Source organism: Corythoichthys intestinalis, chromosome 16 (assembly GCF_030265065.1).
Source record: "Corythoichthys intestinalis isolate RoL2023-P3 chromosome 16, ASM3026506v1, whole genome shotgun sequence".
Lineage (NCBI taxonomy): Eukaryota > Metazoa > Chordata > Actinopteri > Syngnathiformes > Syngnathidae > Corythoichthys > Corythoichthys intestinalis.
Window position 1 is genome coordinate 51,288,787 of NC_080410.1, and position 20,082 is coordinate 51,308,868.

The following is a 20,082-nucleotide window of genomic DNA, read 5'->3' on the forward strand; positions in this document are numbered from 1 at the left end:
ATTTACATGTTTATTTGTACTTTAATAAATAATTTAAGTGTTCCAATATGTTTTTTTGTGAATTGATACGCGTCAACAAAAATTTCTTTGCTAAATTAGTAAAAAAAAAAAAAAATTTTTTTTTTTTATTATTAGATTAGTCGACTAATCGTAAAAATAGTCGGCTGACTAATCGGGAGAAAATTAGTCGTTTGGGACAGCCCTACTGTAATCTGATTACTTTCAGTAACAAATAATTTAAGGCATTCACTTCAAACAGATTGAACCTCAATCAGTGTTGTCAGTAACGTGTTACTGTAATCTGATTACTTTCAGTAACGAGTAATTTAAGGCATTCACTTCAAACGGATTGAACGTCTATGGCTGGTAGTGTTAGCCAATGCCAGGCAGTTAGGTCATTTTGGGCCATTTAAGGTCATTTACCTGTTGATTTTCAATTACTTCCTGTTGATTTTGGGGTATTGTATGGGTCTCTTCCTGTTTATTTTGAGTTACAGAACAGAAGGTGAACTGGGAATCCCCCAAATGAATAGGCAGTGACTCAAACTCAACAGAAAATGACCTTTAAATGCCCTTAAATGAACAGCAAGTGGCCTGTAAATCAGTGGCGCCTCCAGAAATTTCTCATAGGGGTGGCCAGATGGGGCCACTTAAAATCTTGGGGCGGCACACCAAAACGAAAAGCCATAATTTCAGGTTTTCATTATATTATTGCAGTACAAAAAGGTCAGGGCAAAACTACCAGAAAGACTTAAGGACACGGCTACTGATATACTTTGGTGTATTGTGTAATATTTGATGTTACTAATGATTTAATGTGCATCGTCCATAACTGTCCAGTCAACATTTTGAGTTCCACAACAATTCTGTTTTATTGTGTTATGTATATATTAGGCATAAGGTGTATATTTAACAAAACAAAATAATTACTGGGGAAAAGCAGGTGCTGGCAGATTTGCTTTTGGGATGAAATGCATAACTGATGCTACAACAATCTAACGATATACTGGCAAGCGGGGTGGCCAACAAATTTATAGGGGTGGCCGTGGCCACCCCCTGGGGGTGCCACTTCTGTAAATGCTCTGAAATTCGGACAGAATGACTGTGAAGGCTCTGGTTTCGAATGAACGAATGTTTCCAGTCTAAATGGATTGGGCGTCGAGCACCGTCATTGCAGCCTTAGAGTGCACTGAGACATTATGGTGGAAGATGCGACTTGTTGGTTCATTTTTATTCTATTTTTTTGACATTGACACCTTTTTAAAACGATATCTCAATTTTTGGCAGGAGCATATCGATAACATGTTGGGATACAAAGTATCACGATATATCACCATTTCGATATTTTGTCAAACTTCTAATAGCAACACAAACAAAGCCTAGATGATTGACACCATTTTTGATCAAAATGGGGCTTTGGTTCATAGGCGGATTTAAAGGGCGGGTCTAGGGGGGCTCTAGCCCCCCTGGTGCCTGAAAACTTTCATTGCATTTAATTGACTTTCCTATATATTGATTTTAAAATGAAGAGTTTTCCTGTAAAATATTGTCTATAAAAGTTGTAAAACACTGAAACAAACAACAAAAATGAATGAAATGGAAAAGAGATATTTTATAATCAGTCAAAATTATTTTTCGAACAGATCATGTGACTAGCACCTTAGACGGTCATTTGCTTTGCTTAGCCAAAACCACCCGAGGACTGAAGAGGCAAGATTTATATACGTAATTTTGCAAACCTAAGCTTTCAAGAGCAATAACCATAGACTGAAAATATGGACCATGAAATGCCAGAGACCACCGTCAAAATGGTGAGCGGAGTTTAATTTGCCCGACTAAAGACGCTAATTGTATGACAGAGCCACCACCGGTGTCTTGCCAATGTAGTTACCCCAGTCAAAAATTGTATCCCCTGGCGGCGGGAGCGGACACAAACGCACACATTAGTTATGAGTTATGTCGACTTAAACAATTAATTGAAGCCGGAAAAGAACATTGGACATTGACGTTTATTAAACTGGAGAAACTCCATATGGTACTTGAATTACTGTAATAAGAGTTATAGGTCATCCTACGAGTAAAACAGTCAAGCGCTGCCGTATTTTATGTTCAGTACGTATTTTACGTTACACGAGATAATTTTTTAAAATTTTTTAATGGACGGGCCATGTTTTAAAACCTCGTAGATAACTACAACACCAAAACGTGGAAATCAGTGCAGCACAGTGGCTCAGCCCAGGGGATAAAATTTTTGACGGGGGTAACTACATTGGCACGACACCGGCATGCATATTGTATTCAGTGGATTAGTGCTGCAACGATTAATCGATTAACTCGAATATTGGATTAGAAAAAAAAGATTTGAATTCAATTTTGCTGATTCGAGTATTCGTTTGATTAATTTGGCGTTGAAATGGTTTATTTTGAAAGTGTTTGCATTCAGTTTTATTGATTCAAGTGGATACACTGCCCTCTAGTCTGCCTCATTTCACATGGGTGAATCCAGCTGCTCCATGTTAAGACCAACATAAGCTAAGTTTTTGATTGAGCTAATGTTTTTTTTTTAATGCATTCATAATTTAGTTTATGAGTATATTTGGCCGTTTTTTGTGGGAATATGTGCCTGAACCAATTGTTAAAAAAAAAAAAAAAAGTTTTAGCGTATTATAGCATTTAAGCTAGCGGACTTTTTCTATGTAAGTTAGCCAATTGTTCTTTTGTTGAACATAAATCCTTACTTAATTATTTTTTTATATCGTTTGAGGCTCAGCTCAGGTATTTTAATTTTTCATGTTCCTTATCCGATTACTCGATTATTTGACAAACTAGTTCATCGATTAATCGACTACTAAAATAATCGATAGCTGCATCCCTACAATGGATGGCGATCTTGACAAAAAGGATAGCTGTCCTAAGCAGCCTTATTTAGAATTCCCCCTCAAGAATGACGAGAAACAAAAAAACGCTCATTTTCAATTTTTTATTAAAAATATTCTTGTAAGTTAATTGTTGACACTGCGTTTCGGGGTCATTAACATGTTGTGCCCCCCCTGCCCCAAAAGTCAAACTCTGCCTGTGGGCTGGTTGACCTCGGATTGACCTATAAAAGAATTGTAAATGTCTTAGGAAAAAAATTAAATGGCGGCACAAACAATTGACATTTTAATCTAAATTGGCGAGGGGGGCCTATTCCCTCTTTTCAAACCTGGTCTTCAACTTTCAGGAGGTGACGGAGAAGAGCTTCCAGATCGTGGAGGTGCGGGTGCTGTCCAACTGGGGCCATCCCGACTACACCTGCTTGTATCGCTTCCGAGTCCACGGAGAGCCTCGGCCTCAGTGAACCTAATCTGTACATACTGAGACGCACTGGTGGATGTTTCTAATTAGGAGAATGAGGGGGATTCCCAAACAGAGACTTTTTTTCCAAGTCCAAATGTTGCACTGAAGGCGCACGACGGAAAGGGAATCTTCTCGTCGTGATCAGGGAGCGTTCTTAACCTTGGTTTTTCCACGCGGTCGGACAGTTTTCTACTTTGTGACGCAAGTCGCCCTTTAACACTACAAACCACTGGAGGAGGCGCAACCGGCATTGACACTATGAGCCAGTGCCGTTTTTGGGTGACCCCATTTTTTAGTTTTTGCTGTTTTTCAACATGCGCTTGCTTCATGAGTGTGCCTGGATCTCCAATTGGCAAACAATTTAACCTTTTTTCTTTTTTTTGTCGCCATCTCCTAGACCGAATGTAATGTGTATATTTTATGTCCCATCATATTTATCTGCTTTTATCAGTCAAAACAAACCGCCGTTACTGTCTTTAGTTTGGAAGGATGCACTGCAGTCGTACGATTTGGATCAAGCGAAATGCCTAAATTATGTATAAAGAAAAAAAGATCCCCCACATTCTTATTTATTGAGAGATATAATCAACGACGACGCTTTAATGCCATGTATATTTTGTGGAAAGCTTTTCAGTGCATTTTGGAAGCATCTTGTTTTATTTTTTTTAAGAAATGGCTATTTTTTTTGTTTTGTCAAAATAAGTGCTCTGGAATATATTCCAATAAAGATTTTAATATTTAATGGGAGCCTCCGTTGAATTGTGATTTTTATTTGATTTTTTTTCCTGTCGCAGAATGGGAATCTTGAGTGTTAACCTGAGTTCGGAGAAGGTTAAAAAGTCCCATTTTCATATGCTGACTCAAGGCAAAGTGGTGTTTTACACTAGGTTTTGCTCGGTTTGCCTCCAATTTACAGGCTTTATTCTATTTCAAGAACTGTGGTGGCCAGAAAGTGTCATTGCATGTAATTGACTTTCCTATATATGATTTTAAAATAAGGATTTCCCGGGAAAATATAGTCCATAAAACTTTTAAAGCAATAAAACAAAAAAAAATGAATGAAATGAACAAAAAAAAAAAAAAAAGGATTTTTATAATGGGTCAAAATTATTTTCCAAACAAATTATGTGACTAGCACCTTATTCGGTCATTTGCTTTGCTGATCCAAAACCACACGAGGACCGAAGAGGCAAGATGGATGTACATCATTTTTTTAAACCTAAGCCTTCAAAAGCAACAACGACTGAGCATGAACCAAGGATTGAAAATGTGGGCCATGAAACGCCATAGAGCACCGCCAAAATGGTAAGCGGCGTTTCAATTTGCCCCACTAAAGACTAATTGTACAACAAAGCCACCACCGGTGTCTTGCCAATGTAGTTACGGCCGTCAAAAATTGTATACCCTGTCCGCGGGAGCGCACGCACACTTATTAGTGATGAGTTATGTCGTCGTAAACAATTAATTGAAGCCCAAAAAAAAAAAAACACAGTTCGATATTTGGACATCGATGTTTATTAAACTGGACAAACTCCATACAGGCATTGGCAGATCTACTATTCAGACGAAGTAGACGATCGCCTTAGGCCCCCAACCAGCTGCCCTTGCCCCAACGAGCAACGGCTTGGGCCACCGGAGCCAGCAGCACCCCCAACTATTCGTCATGTGTAATTATGTCAGCATACCAAACAAACAAATAAAACAAAAAAGAAAGCCATTTGAATGTTGCATTTATATTATCTCCCCCCCCTCACACTACAATGGACTGTTCCACGACGACAAACAGAGTATCTGTCGCTTACCTTCATTTAGCGCCGTTTAGCATCGCTTAGCTGTTCGTTAGCTTCACTTAGCTCTCCTGCGTTTTTCACCCCACTAAGCTCGCTTACAGCTCACTTGCTACTTTGCACATCGGCTATCGTTTATTTCGAACACATGACGTGCTCTCCATGGGAGCCAAAGTGCAGTGAGGGAGATGTTGAGAACAGGGTTGTTGAGAATGCTTCTTCACACCGAACATTAAATACACGGCAGCACACTCTGTGGCGAAACAATGCAGTACAGTTTCAATCAGTCATACAGTAACACTCAACAGCTGGTTAACAGCATTTGCTAAAAATTTAATCTATTAGTGACACCACAAGCAATGACATTTGTTGTGATTTTTTTTACGGAGTGTAAAGCTTTCGGTTAGCAGTTTAGCGAACGTACCTCCTGTGAACATTTCAAAATAAAAGCACGCCATGTTCGTCGTATAACGATTTCTGGAGTTAAGGCCGAGTTATACTTCTGCGTCAGACCTACGCCGTCAAGGAAGAATCGAGTTACGACCCTACGCCGTAGCCTGACGCGCACCTCTCGATTTTTCTAACCTTCGCGTCGCGTAGACGCGTTGACGTAGCGAAAACGGACTGTGATTGGTCCGCTCAGACTGTTGTTTCTGGGCGAAAACACCGCCATTGTAGAATAGAATCAAACATTATTTTCTACACGCAAAAATGCACCAAGCCGACGGGCATATCATCGAAGAGCAAGTCTCGTCAAGAAATTATTATTGTGACTGCCAAATGGCAAGGTCGGCGATCGAAAAAATAAATAAATGGAAGAACCACCGAGACGTGGGTGGTCGGAATCGAGTGGCCACACGAAGCGGTGACACAGTCGGCCAAAAACTGCCAACTTTTTATCACTTCATGTCGTATTTTTCGTTGGTGCACTTCATCATTTACTGTGTACATATGTTTCAAGTATATGAAGAATAAAGCACAGATTTGGTGTCAAAAGAGTTGTTTTGATCTTTAATTTTCAATAACAGACAGTTCACACACACAATACATCATCACTGATTGAGAGTGCCTCGGTGCTTTTTATGATAACCTTAAAATCAAGCCTCCCAACGCAGTTTGGGAAGTTCCCTAGACGCCAGAAATCTGCTATGGCTTCCCACTGGCTGGTTGTAGGACACGGCAAACAAATCAGGCTGGAGGGCTTTGCAGACCTTGAACGCAGTGCTCGACGCCAGTTTGAAGCTAGCCGCCACAGCTAGCTCTCTCCACCCGAGTCTAAAACTCTCTGTGCGGCATCAAAAGTCGGCCAGACCGCCTCGAAACCGTCTTCTGCGTCGCCTGCCCGTCAACATTTGTATGTTCAATATTTATTCAGTGTTGATGAGCAGAATATTTACTTTCAAGAGTTCCATCTTGCATTGTTTATTTTTTCTCCGACTAGCGGAAGTAGTCAACAATCATGCCCCAAAACCGTACAAACATAACGCCACATCCCTCTAGTGGCTTGGCGGTGAATTACAGAGCAACGCGTTCCCTCACCGCAGAACTATCGAATGTCGAATGACGCCGTAGTCGCTACGCCGTCACCGTAACGCGGGAGTATAACTCAGGCTTTAATCCCACATACTTCAGAATGAATATTATAATATGTTGAGTAAATACTACAGAATACAGATTCTACACGAAGAATAGCTTTCAAATGACACTCTTTATGGCAAATATGATTGGCAATGAATATTTATTATAATTATTATACTGCTATTATATATAGTTGTATACTATAATAATAATAATGCTAGATTTTTTTTTTCAAGAATTGTTTTGAATAATGTTGGAAAGGCAAAGTCAGTGTTCTGAATCTGTTTACTTTCCATTCTTTTGCACTAGTAAATGCTACCAGCATTTAACCTCATTGTTTAATTGATTAATTATTGTTATTTACATGATTATTTGTACTTTCATAAAGAATTTAAGTGTTCCAAAATGGTTTTGCGAATTAATAAGCGTCAGCAAAAATTTCAATGCTCAATTAGTAAAAAAAAACGAAAATGATTAGATTAGTCGACTAATTGTAAAACTAGTCGGCTGACTAATCAGGAGAAAATTTGTCTTTTAAGACAGCCCTAGTGTACCGGAACATATTTCGTTGTCACCTTTTTAACCCCTGACCCATGAAGAGGGCCCCTGGATATGTTCGCCTTAGGCCCCAAAATTGCCAAGTCCGCCACTGCTGGGAGGGGAGGGGCTAGAAGCGATTGAAGGATGATTGCATGCACACTGGATGAGTTCATATTTGGCCAACAAATGGTTTGACACATACACAGAGTGAATAAGACCAAGGTGTATTTTTAAATTTGATATACATATATTAATACATATAAAGTTATAGATCAAATTTATTATGGAAAAGGAACATGTTTTGCATAGTGGTTGCATTTTAGTGGTAATAACATTAAAACAATGCTTCTTGTCAACCGAAGCAGGATAACATAAGACCTTTAGCACCACACTAAGACAATAAAAATGGAGAGACATCAAGCATGTGAGCATCATGCGCTTGTTAAAAAAAAAATTCGGAATGTTCTCTATCACAACAGATGACTTGTTTTAAGGTTAACCGGAAAAAAAATGATGCTCCGGCGGCGAAACAATTGTAAAGTACTTTCCAAATCTTCATAACATACATTTGGAATGTCACTGTTGGAAAGTACATTTGAGGTCTGCACTAAAAACATCATTCATAAAGTACCTTCTTCACATGAGTACTACAAAACCAAGTACATTTGAAGGATAGCAATTAGAGGTCGACTGATATGGGATTTTCACATTTTTAGCTGTTTTCTTATATCCCAAGCAGTTTTGTTTTTGACAGCCCTTTTAATTTTCATCTTAGTCTTTTGTACGATAATACTTATTAGTAGGGTTGTTCCGATCATGTTTTTTTGCTCCCGATCGTTTTAGTTTGAGTATCTGCCGATCCCGATATTTCCCGATCCGATTGCTTTTTTTTGCTCCCGATTCACTTCCAATCATTCCCGATAATTTTTCCCGATCATATACATTTTAGCAATGCATTAAGTAAAAAATGAATAAAACTCGGACGAATATATACATTCAACATACAGTACATAAGTACTGTATTTGTTTATTATGACAATAAATCCTCAAGATGGCATTTACATTATTAACATTCTTTTTGTGAGAGGGATCCACGGATAGATAGACTTGTGACTTTGTATATTGTGACTAAATATTGCCATCTAGTGAATTTGGTGAGCTTTCAGTAAATGATACTGTAGCCATGCCCAAATGCATGATGGGAAGTGGAACCATGACTGTGCGTAGTGCTACCAATTGATATATCTTCTATGCGTTGGGAAATAACATAAGGTGTTAAGAAAAAGATCAATTGCTACCTTGCTTCCCCACATTGCTTCCCTTGATATTTCTAATCGTAGGGAGAGGGATTGCAAGGCTTTTACCAATCAAAAAAAGGATCCAAAGGCTGCCAAAATTCACTCTACTCATTTTACGCTGCCTTTTATCTCTCTATATAGGTAAAACGGCGCCATTACAGATTGAGCGCGACAATGCGTGAGTGGGTCGTGCAGCGCATGCGATAATTGCGTTAAATGTTTTAACGTGATACATTTTTATAAAAATTAATTACCGCCGTTATCGGGATAAATTTGATAACCCTACCTAAAGCCTAAACTAAACTCTGGATGAGTGTAACATATTATATTTGTAAATTTAAATACAATTAGAAAACAATTTAATTAAAATTTTTTTTAAAAAAGGCATGGCTGATATTTTTTTGCCGATTCCGATACTTTGAAAATGACGTGATCGGACCCGATCGCATCTCTACTTATTAGTCTTAGTCATATTTTAGTCATCTCAAAATGTTTTTGTCTAGTTTTTGTTGACGAAAATTTAAAACTAATCCCGTCTAGTTTTAGACGTTTACTCAGAATGTTTTCATCAGTAAAATTAAAAAGTTTTACTCCAAAAATAAATAAAAAAGGTTTCCAACTATATTTTGAATGAGTGTTAACAGATGAGCACATATTAGCATATATATAGCATCTACAAATCTATCGTGTGATAATACACACTCAGCAGGAAAACTACATTCTTTTCAATTAATTATACCCACCTGGACGCCACGAACTGTATGTAAAAAAAAGTTGTCCGAGAGTTTAAGAGCACGCTCGCCGTTAACATTAGCCTAATGCTAACACGAATGCTGTGCTAATGCTACGAGTTAGATCTAGTGTGTGTTAATATCACTCAGCTCAGACCTTTAAAGGCTAAATCAACATAGCATATTCTCTCTGGCCAAGATAAGAAAACAAATCTTAACGTGGGTGTGAGATTACACTGCACTGGTGAGTGAGGGGGGGCGCAGCACGTCACATGTGTGACACAACCAGACACTGCTACGATGCAGGCTAACTACACAAAACTAAATTGTCACACGTTTTGAACATGTGACGGAAATTATTGCGCATTTTCGTCTCATTCTCGTCTTATCAGACGAAAACTGGCATTAGGCTCATTATGTTTGAGTCTCCCAAACACATTTTTAAAATAATTACCTTCTCGTCATCCTTATGAAAAAAAGTGCTCGTTGACTAAATATTTTCGTTGTCATTGTTGACGAAAACAACACTGATCCCAAGCCAATTTTGTTAGCCAATATTTAAGGCCAAAATACTTTAAAAAAAAAAACCTAGATCATAAAGCCTTTTTTTTTAATTGCTTCAACAACTTCAAATTTACAATGAAGACCCATAAACTTCATAATATATTGACGTGACACATTCCTCATTCATTGCGTCACGCATTCCCGCACAATCCCCACACTCCACTTCATTTATTAGCAGTCGGTCACATGCAGCGATCTAACGCTGGATTTAGGTTGAAAAAGTACGAAAGCTATACTGCATACAAACAGGGCAGATTGTCTCATGAGTGATTTGTTCGAGGATTCAAGGTAATTGTTATATTTTTCGTACCATGCATGCATAGTATAGCCGTTAGCGTCTTTACGTGAAGGGAGGGCAGGGAGGTTTCCACGCTCCACAACGGACCTGCGTGTACCCGTTACAATTATACAATTATACTTCGCAATATTTATGTAAAATAACTGCTAACTGCTCAGATTTTTGCTTTTAACCAAGAATAGAGACTGTTTTACATTCATATCTATAAAGAATTCAGGGATTTAAGCATTTATTCACAAGAATTTTCACCAGAAAAGCTCTGTTTACATCAGGCGGCCGCTACATTTGCTTACTGACTATCATCATAGGTCCCAATATTTAAGTAAAGTAAATGCTAACTGGGCGTTTTTTTTGGGGGTGGGGGGGCTTTTAATCAAGAATCGAGACTGCTTTACGTCCATATCTATAAAGAATTCAGGGATTTAAGCATTTATTCACATGAATTTTAAACGGAAAAAGCTCTTTGTGATATGGCAGCCACTAATTTGGTTACTGACCAGCATCATTCTTTGTGATATTTACGTAAAATAAATGCTAACTGAATGTTTTTTGCTTTTCCCTGAATACAGGGATTTAAGCATTTATTCTCAAGAATTTTCAACAGAAAAAGCTATTTGTTTATATATGGCGGCTGCTAATTTGCTTATTGACTAGCATCACAGTCCGCAATATTTATGTAAAATAAGTGCTAACTGCTAGGTTTTTGGGTTTGAACCAAAAATCGAGACTGTTTTACGTCCATATCGATAAAGAATTGAGGAATTAAGCATTTATTCACAAGAATTATCAACAGAAAAAGCTCTTTGTAATATGGCGGCCGCTAATTTGCTTACTGACTAGCATCATAGTTTGCAATATTTACGTAAAATAAATGCTAACTGCATGTTTTTTTGCTTTTAACCAAGAATCGAGACAGTTTTACGCCCTTATCTATAAAGAATTCAGGGATTTAAGCATTTATTCACAAGAATTTTCAACGGAAAAAGCTCTTTGTGATATGGGTGCCGCTAATTTGCTTTCCGACTAGCATCATAGTTCGCAATATTTATGTAAAATAAATGCTAACCACGTTTTTTTTTGCATTTAACCAACAATCGAGACGGTTTTACGTTCATACCTATAAAGAATACAAGGATTTAAGCATTTATTCACGAGAATTTTCAACGGAAAAAGCTCTTTGTGATATAGGGACCGCTAATTTGCTTTCCGACTAGCATCATAGTTTGCAATATTTACATAAAATAACTGCTAACTGCACTTTTTTTTTTTGCTTTTAACCAAGAATCGAGACTGTTTTACGTCCATATCGATAAAGAATACAGGGATTTAAGCATTAATTCACAAATATTTTCAATGGGAAAAGCTTTGTTTACATATAGTGGCCACTAAATTGCTTACTGACTAGCATTATACTTCACAATGTTTATGTAAAATAACTGCACTTTTTTTTTTTTTTGCTTTTACCCAACAATCAAGACGGTTTTACGTCCATATCTATAAAGAATACAGGGATTTAAGCATTTATTCACAAGAATTTTCAACGGAAAACGCTCTTTGTGAAATGGGGGCCGCAATTTGCTTTCCAACTAGCATCATAGTTCGCAATATTTACGCAAAATAACTGCTAACTGCACTTTTTTTTGTCTTTTAACCAAAAATCGAGACTGTTTTACGTCCATATCTATAAAGAATACAGGGATTTAGGCAGTTATTCACAAGAATTTTCAACAGAAAAATTTCTTTGCGTTTCCACTCGGTTAGCTTTGACGGAGATTGGCCCCCTATGAATCAGCCCCGTGCCCCGTCAATACATTATGAAGTCTATGGAAGTCTTAAACGAAATATTCGGTCTAGTGCTACCGAAGCAACAAACAAGGCACTTTTTATGATTATGCACACTCAGCAAGAACAGCTAATTATTTTCAAATGATTAAACCCACCAGGACGTCACATCGAGTTGCAAACAAGTGAGCGTTTAAGAGGTTGCTCACTATGCTTACGCTAATGCTACAAGTTACATTTAGAGTGAAAGGATTAAAAAAACAACAAATTTACAAAAACAGGCCAGCCTGAAGCTTCCTGGAGCAGCCTGCCTTCAAGGTGCTGGTGGGGTCCCACCGTCAGTCAGCATTGCAATGGAACATAGTTGCCCACACAGATGCCTGATAAAAATCCTGTTTTATCGACTTTGGTTTTTTTTTTTGTTAATCAGCTGATTTGCCTTTGTTATGACAGCCGATCTTGGAAAAAAATCCATATATCGACCCGATATATCGGTCGACCTCTAATCGCAATGTACCTTTGTAACAGCTTGTGAAAAGTACCTCGTAGTGGAACTTCGTAAAAAAACTTTCAAACAAAACACATTTTCTAATGAAGCTTCAAAGTGAAACTCGGAAATATTAAGTGCCGTCATTTCCGGACTATAAAGCGCACCGGCCAAATTTCACAAAATTTTAGAAATTAATCCGTTTATGCCGTACCTGACTATCAGCTGCCGGTGTCCATGTCTTAATATTGGATATTTACATAGATGTTACGCAAAAAAAAAATTTATTGATCAAAAATATATTCATTAACGAGATATACACTTATCAACACCACCAACTCGTGTTGTCTGAATGCTTAACTAACCACTATAGTTAATGCTTAACTACAGTATTACAGTACAGTAGTACAGAAAAAGTATCTGAACCCTTTGGAATTTCTCACATTTCTGCATAAAATCACCATCAAATGTGATCTGATCTTAGTCAAAATCACACAGATGAAAAAACAGTGTCTGCTTCAACTAAACTTGGTTTTTCATATTTTAATGAGTATACTATGCAAACAGTGACAGAAGTAAGTGAACCATCACATTTAATATTTTGTGGCAGCAATAACTTCAACCAGACACTTCCTGTAGCTGCAGATCAGTCTGGCACATCAATCAGGAATAACCTTGGCCTATTCTTCTCTACAACACTGCTGTAGTTCAGGCAGATTCCTCGGATGTCTGGCATGAATCGCTATCTTTAAGTCATGCCACAGCATCTCAATGGGGTTCATGTCTGGACTTTGACTTGGCCACTCCAAAACATGTATTTTGTTCCTCTGAAACCATTCCAAAGTTGACTTACTTCTGCGTTTTGGATCATTGTCTTGTTGCAGCATCCATCCTCTTTTAGCTTCAACTATTTGACAGACAGCCTCAGGTTTTCTTGCAAAACGTTTGAATTCATTCTTCCATTAATGATTGCAAGTTGTCCAGGGCCTGAGGCAGCAAAACAGCCCCTCAATCATGATGCTCCCTTCCCCATGCTTCACGGTGAGGATAAGGTGTTGATGTTGGTGAGCTGTTCCATTTTTCCTCCACACATGATGTGCGTTACTCCCAAACAATTAAACTTTGGTTTCACCTGTCCCCAAAATATTTTGCCAAAACTTCGGTGGAGAGTCCAAGTGTCTTTTTGCAAACATTAAACAAGAAACAATGTTTTTTTTAGACAGCAGTGGCTTCCTCCGTGGAGTCCTCCCATGAACACCATTCTTGGCCACAGTTTTACATATAATTGATGTGTGCCAGTGATTTCCGTAAGTCTTTAGCAGACACTCTAGGGTTCTTTTTTTACTTCTCTGAGTATTCTGCGCTGAACTCTTGGCATTATCTTTGGTGGACGGCCACCCCTTGGGAGAGAAGCAACAGTGCCAAACTCTCTACATTTGTAGACAACTTCTTTGACTGTCATTTAATGAATATCCAGACTTCTGGAGATGGTTTTGTATCCTTTTCCAGCTTTATACAAATCAACAATCCGTGATCGCAGGTCTTCAGACAGCTCTTTGGACCGAGCCATGATGCACATCAGACAATGCTTCTCATCAAGACATTTTTTTACCAGGTGTGTTTTTTATAGTGGGCAGGCAGGGCAGCTTTAAACCATTCATCAGTGATTGGGCACACACCTGACTTAAAATGTTTGGTAAAAATGGTTTCAATTGCGCTTTAAATCTCCTTATGCAGAGGGTTCACTTATTTTTTTCCCCTTTCTGTCATTGTTTGCATGCTATCCCCATTAAAATATGAAAACCTATAAATGTTTAGGTGGTTTTAGTTAAAGCAGACACTGTATTTTCATCTGTGTGATTTTGACAAAGATCAGATCACATTTGATGGTGATTTTATGCAGAAATGTGAGAAATTCCAAAAGGTTCAGATACTTTTTCATACCACTATAACTTAAAAAAAAAAGGTCACCACAATGATATACAATCAATTTTACCTTGCCTTCTAAACTTGAAGTGGATGAAATCTTCTTAAAAACAGTCAACGGCTAGCATTAGCACTTAAATAGCAGCTTTGTTGTAATACACTGAGGCAATAAAGTCCTCCAAGTGCCAGTTGAAGATGGCTAATGAACGCTAGCATCGCGTTCTCTTGTCGTAGCAAATAGCGGATACCCATCCATTTAAAATTGTTCTTTTGGAGCAGCATATAATATCAGATAGAACCATATTCATCAATAAAATCCTGAGCTTTTGAGTAAGTTTGACAAGTTTCTGGCAAGCTTTATCTGTGAAGGTTAGTGGCTAAGAGCTATGTAATTTCAAAATTTGTCTAATCCAATTTTTATTTTTAACAAGAAAATATGAAACTCGTTTGCCCCCCCCCCATAAATCTGCCGCTAAAAGGCGCAGAGTGCAAACGGCGGGAAAAAAGTAGCGGCTTACAGTCCGGAAAATACGGTACTCCAAAAAAAAAAAAGGCTGCAGTGGTGATGGTTTTGAAAACTAAGACAAAGATATTGGAGTCAAGTTGTCGTTATTTACAAAAAAATTTAAATCTCTGCATGTTAAAATGTTCACAGATCTTTGGCTAACAGCTACCATTTTCTCTTTGTACAGCATTGTTTTTTTTTAAGAAAGCAAACATCCACAGGAAATTAAAAAAAACAATGAAATTCTTTCAATCTTTTTGGGCTAAACCACCTCTACGTAATTAGCGGGATAAAGGCCTTCCAGGCCGTCGTCCTTCAAGCCTCTACACCAGCCCTGGTCGTCCTCATCCTCCATCTTCACAAACTCTTCGCCTGTCGAGGAGACGAGACCCAAGTAGAGTTTGTTTGTGCGTCCAAAGTTAAAACACTCACCGGCTTTAAAGGAGAGTTCATCCGTCTCCTGGCCGACGTAGTCGTACAACGCTCTCACCCTCACGCCGACAATCATCGCGCTAAATCAAAAGGTCATTGAACGTCTCGCCATCATGGCTACTTTAATTATTTTTACCTCTTCTCTAAGGTGGCATTGTCTTCAAACACCTCCTTCCCCTTTTTGTTTTTTTTCTCGGGCGTCCATTCCTGTAACGTCACGAGAAAAAATGGTTCGTCCCCGGAATTGACTTGGTTTTTCTTCCTTCTGCGCTCATTTTCGGCGGGAAGCACCTGGAAGTGCGGCCAGTCGGTGGGCATGCCGGGCCCGTGCGTGTTCTTCCACCAGCGGAGGTCCTCGTGCTCGTCGATGGCCGCCACCGTGTCGCGGAGCTGGCTGTAAACTTCCTTCACGCTGTACAAAAAGAGACCGTGACATATTATTCCAGCAGTGTCCAGCAGCACTTCTTTTCATGATTTTACTAGGGCTGTCAAATGATTAAAAATTGTAATCCGTTAATCACAGCTTAAAAATGAATGAATCGTAATTAATTGCAATTAAAACCATCTCTAAAAGATGCCATATTTTTCTGTAAATTGTTGTTGGAATGGAAAGATAAGACACAAGACGGACATATACGTTCAACATACTGTACATAAGTATTGTGTTTATTCTAGGGCTGTCAAAATAATCGCGTTATCGGGCGGTAATTAATTTTTTAAAATGAATCACGTTAAAATATTTGACGCATTTAACACACATGCTCCGCTCAAACAGATTAAAATGACAGCACAGTGTAATGTCCACTTGTTACTTGTGTTTTTTGTCTCCCTCTGCTGGCGCTTGGGTGCAACTGATTTTATGGGTTTCAGTACCACATTAGCATTGTGTAATTATTGACATCAACAATGGCGAGCTTCTAGTTTATTTTTTGATTGAAAATTTTACAAATTTTATTAAAACGAAAACATTAAGAGGGTTTTTATTTAGGGCTGTCAAAATTATCGCGTTAATGGGCGGTAATTAATTTTTTAAATTAATCATGTCAAAATATTTGAGGCATTTAACGCACATGCCCCGCTCAAACAGATTGAAATGACAGCACAGTGTTATGTCCACTTGTTACTTGTGTTTTTCGGTGTTTTGTCGCCCTCTGCTGGCGCTTGGGTGCGACTGATTTATGGGTTTCAGCACCACATGAGCATTGTGTAATTATTGACATCGACAATGGCGAGATACTAGTTTATTTTTTGATTGAAAATTTTACAAATTTTATTAAAACGAAGACATTAAGAGGGGTTTTAATATAAAATTTCTATAACTTGTACTAACATTTATCTTTTAAGAACTACAAGTCTTTCTATCCATGGATCGCTTTAAGAGAATGTTAATAACGTTAATGTCATCTTGTTGATTTATTGTTATAATAAACAAATACTGTACTTATGTACCGTATGTTGCATGTATATATCCGTCTTGTGTCTTATCTTTCCATTCCAACAATAATTTACAGAAAAATATGGCATATTTTAGAGATGGTTTGAATTGCGATTAATTACGAGTCATTCATTTTTAAGCTGTAATTAACTCGCTTAAAACTTTTAATGGTTTGAAAGCCCTAGTTTATTATAACAATAAATCCACAAGATGGCATTAACATTATTAACATTTTTTCTGTTAAAGGAATCCACGGATAGAAAGACTTGTAGTTCTTAAAAGATAAACTTGAGTACAATTTATAGTAATTTTATATTAAAACCCCTCTTAATTTTTCTCGATTTGCATTAATAATAATAATAATAATAATAATAATACATTTTATTTGTAGAGCGCTTTTACCAATGCTCAAAGACGCTTTACAGTAGGAACAGAAACAGCAAACAACGTGGACAGAACAAAACAAGAAAATAATTATAAGTTAAAAGCGAGTTTAAAAAGGTGAGTTTTTAACAGTTTTTTGAATGTGGGAAGGTCTGAACATGAACGAATGGGTTTTGGGAGTGAGTTCCAAAGGGAGGGGGCGGCAGCGGAGAAGGCTCTGTCCCCCCTAGTTCGGTGTGTTCTTTGTTTGGGCGGTGCGAGGATGTTTCTGTTAGAAGAGCGGAGGTGACGGGAAGGGGTGTGGGGACAGAGAAGGTCTGTGAGGTAGGGCGGGGCCAAGTTATTGAGTGCTTTGTAAGTGAGAAGGATGATTTTGAACTGAATTCTGTATGAAATAGGAAGCCAGTGCAGTTTGTGGAGGACGGGGGTAATGTGGTTCCTATAGGGGGTCTGGGTGAGAAGGCGTGCAGCAGAGTTTTGGATATATTGTAGTTTATTGATGAGTTTGGATGGAGAACCGAAGAGAATGCTGTTGCAGTAGTCAAGTCTGGAGGTTATGAAGGCATGGATGAGGGTTTCAGCAGTAGAGAAGGTGAGGGAGGGGCGAAGACGGGCTAAGCGCTTTTCTTTTGGTGAACATTATTTTTTTTGAGAGATAGGAATATTATTTTTTTGTGCTTTCACTAAATGATAATGTAGCAATTTAACTGTTCCGCCCGAATGCATGATGGGAAGTTGGGTAACCATGACTGTCAGTGGTGGCTGCAAATGGTATACAGTATGTTCTGCGTTGTTTTTAATTAAGCGTGTTAAGAAAAAGATTGTCTCCTGTGAGATAGGAAAATTATTTTTGGTGTGCTTTCACTAAATTATACTGTAGCAACTTAACTATTCCGCCCAAATGCATGATGGGAAGTTGGGCAACCATGACTGTCACTGGTGGCTGCAAATGGTATACAGTATGTTTTGCGTTGTGTTCAATTAAGCGTGTTGAGAAAAAGATCGTCTCCTGTCATTCTTCCCCACGTCGTTCGCTACAATACATATATTTGTTGTGAAAGAGTTGCCAAAGCTTAAGCCAATAAAAGGCGCGGTCCAATGAACCCCTGTGTCCACTTGCATTTCTCTGCCTTTTCGCTCTCAATGTGCTAAAACGGCGTCATTGTAAACTGTTTAAGGTAACGCATGAACGGGTCAGTCCGTGCATGCGTTAATTGCGTCAAATATTTTAACATGATAAAAAAATTAATTACTGCCTATTAACGCAATAAATTTGACAGCACTAGATTTTACACACTCATCATTCAAATAAATAAACCCACCAGAACGTCATGACGAGATGTAAACAAGTGATAGTTTAAGAGGATGCTTGCCATGCTAAAGCTAATCTTAACACGAATGCTACGCTAACGCTACAAGTTTTATTTAGAGTGTAAGGATCAATCAGTAAACACCTTAAGGAAGAGGGTTCACTTACTTATTTACCCCCCTTCTGTGGTTGTTTTCTATGCTATCCTCATTAAAATATGAAAACCTATAAACGTTTGGGTGGTTTTAGTTAAAGCAGACACTCTATTTTCATCTGTGTGATTTTGACAAAGATCAGATCACATTGGGTAGTGATTTTATGCAGAAATGTGAGAAACTCCAAAAGGTTAAGATACTTTTTCTGTACTACCGTACTGTAATACTGTAGTTAAGCATTAACTACAGTGGTTAGTTAAGCATTCAGACAATACGAGTTGGTGGTGTTGATGCGTGTACTGGACTGTCTCAGAAAATTAGAATACACAATATTCTAATTTTCTGAGACAGTCCTGTATATTGTTCTATGTAAAGGACGTCAGTCAAGGTCGGCCCCCCACATTTTTACCACGCCAAATCTGGTCCCCTTTGCAAAAAGTTTGGACACCCCTGCTTTAAATGGTGGATTAATGTACAGGACTGTCTCAGAAAATTAGAATATTGTGTATTCTAATTTTCTGAGACAGTCCAGTATATCTCGTTAATAAATATATTTTTGGAGGACAATTGGAGGCCCGGAATTATACTTGCAATTAGAGATGGGAATCTTTGGGTACCTAACGATTCGATTACGATTACAATTCAGAGGCTCCGATTCGATTGCAAATCGATTATTGATGTCACCCAAACCCCCCCTTTTAATGTTTTGTACATTAGTTTCAAAATAGTTTTAAAAATCCTATTAGGCTAAACAAAACTAATATTTAAGTATCAAGTTAACAGTTAAAAACATTAAATAAAATACTCAAGTCCCCATTCTGTATCAGCAGCTTTAAACTACATTCAATTAATTTAATGATATGAATCAACCGTTAAACTTGATAAAATTGCTCCCGTTATTCCATAATTTCCTTTTTGTCTGCTTACAACATGTCAAAGTTTTAAAACTGTTTCATTATTTAAAGATAGATTCAAGTCAAGATTTTGCTGATTTAGGAGTATTTCAGATAAAAAGTTAATTAGGTTCGCTACAACAGAGCCTTCTAGAGAAGTGTACTGCTTTAAGATGGCGGCTGTTAACAACGCGGCAACTACTAAACGGCAAGCCTGTCGTTTGGCATCTAGTTCTTTTAATATGTTCTAACACCGCCGTTGCTGTCATTTAGCATCTACTTCTGCAAATATGTGATATCTACTATAGCCGTATGTGGCCGTATGTGTGTAGCAACTAGCAGCTGGGTGTTGTTTGAACCAGCTGTCGGCCGCAGTCAGGTATTTTTGTTTTTTTATCTAGCGGCATGAGTCGAACATGATATTTGCTCTCGGTCTGTTCCTCACTGCATCCTGAAGACCGCGCTGACTGTGTTTTAGTTCTGCTTTACCTGATATAATTCAATAATCGGAAATTGAATGTTTGTGAATCGTTCTCGAATCTTCCACGGCCGAATCACGAATAATCTAAGAATCGGAAATTTTGCACGCCTCTACTTGCAATGTACCGTATTGGCCGGAATATAAGATGGCCCTGATTA

At 38.1% G+C, this 20,082-nt stretch overlaps 2 protein-coding genes across 12 annotated transcripts in view; one reads left to right on the forward strand and one right to left on the reverse strand.

The window, feature by feature from the left end:
- The window catches only part of sun1b (Sad1 and UNC84 domain containing 1b), an 88,786-nt gene extending 84,702 nt beyond the window's left edge, over positions 1–4,084 (forward strand). For all 9 annotated transcript variants that reach the window (XM_057860589.1, XM_057860591.1, XM_057860588.1 and 6 more), the window contains one exon: positions 3,224–4,084. In XM_057860589.1, the coding sequence (XP_057716572.1) occupies positions 3,224–3,340 (117 nt within the window). In that variant the 3' untranslated portion in view covers positions 3,341–4,084. The remainder of the gene's footprint in view (positions 1–3,223) is intronic.
- A 2,729-nt stretch (positions 4,085–6,813) lies between these two features.
- Positions 6,814–20,082, reverse strand: part of si:ch211-51c14.1 (protein kinase C and casein kinase substrate in neurons protein 3) — a 32,720-nt gene continuing 19,451 nt past the window's right edge. For all 3 annotated transcript variants that reach the window (XM_057860592.1, XM_057860594.1, XM_057860593.1), the window contains exons 7-10: positions 15,559–15,679; positions 15,404–15,474; positions 15,268–15,347; positions 6,814–15,207 (exon numbers count right to left, since the gene is read on the reverse strand). In XM_057860592.1, coding sequence (XP_057716575.1) covers positions 15,098–15,207; positions 15,268–15,347; positions 15,404–15,474; positions 15,559–15,679 — 382 coding nt within the window. In that variant the 3' untranslated portion in view covers positions 6,814–15,097. The remainder of the gene's footprint in view (positions 15,208–15,267; positions 15,348–15,403; positions 15,475–15,558; positions 15,680–20,082) is intronic.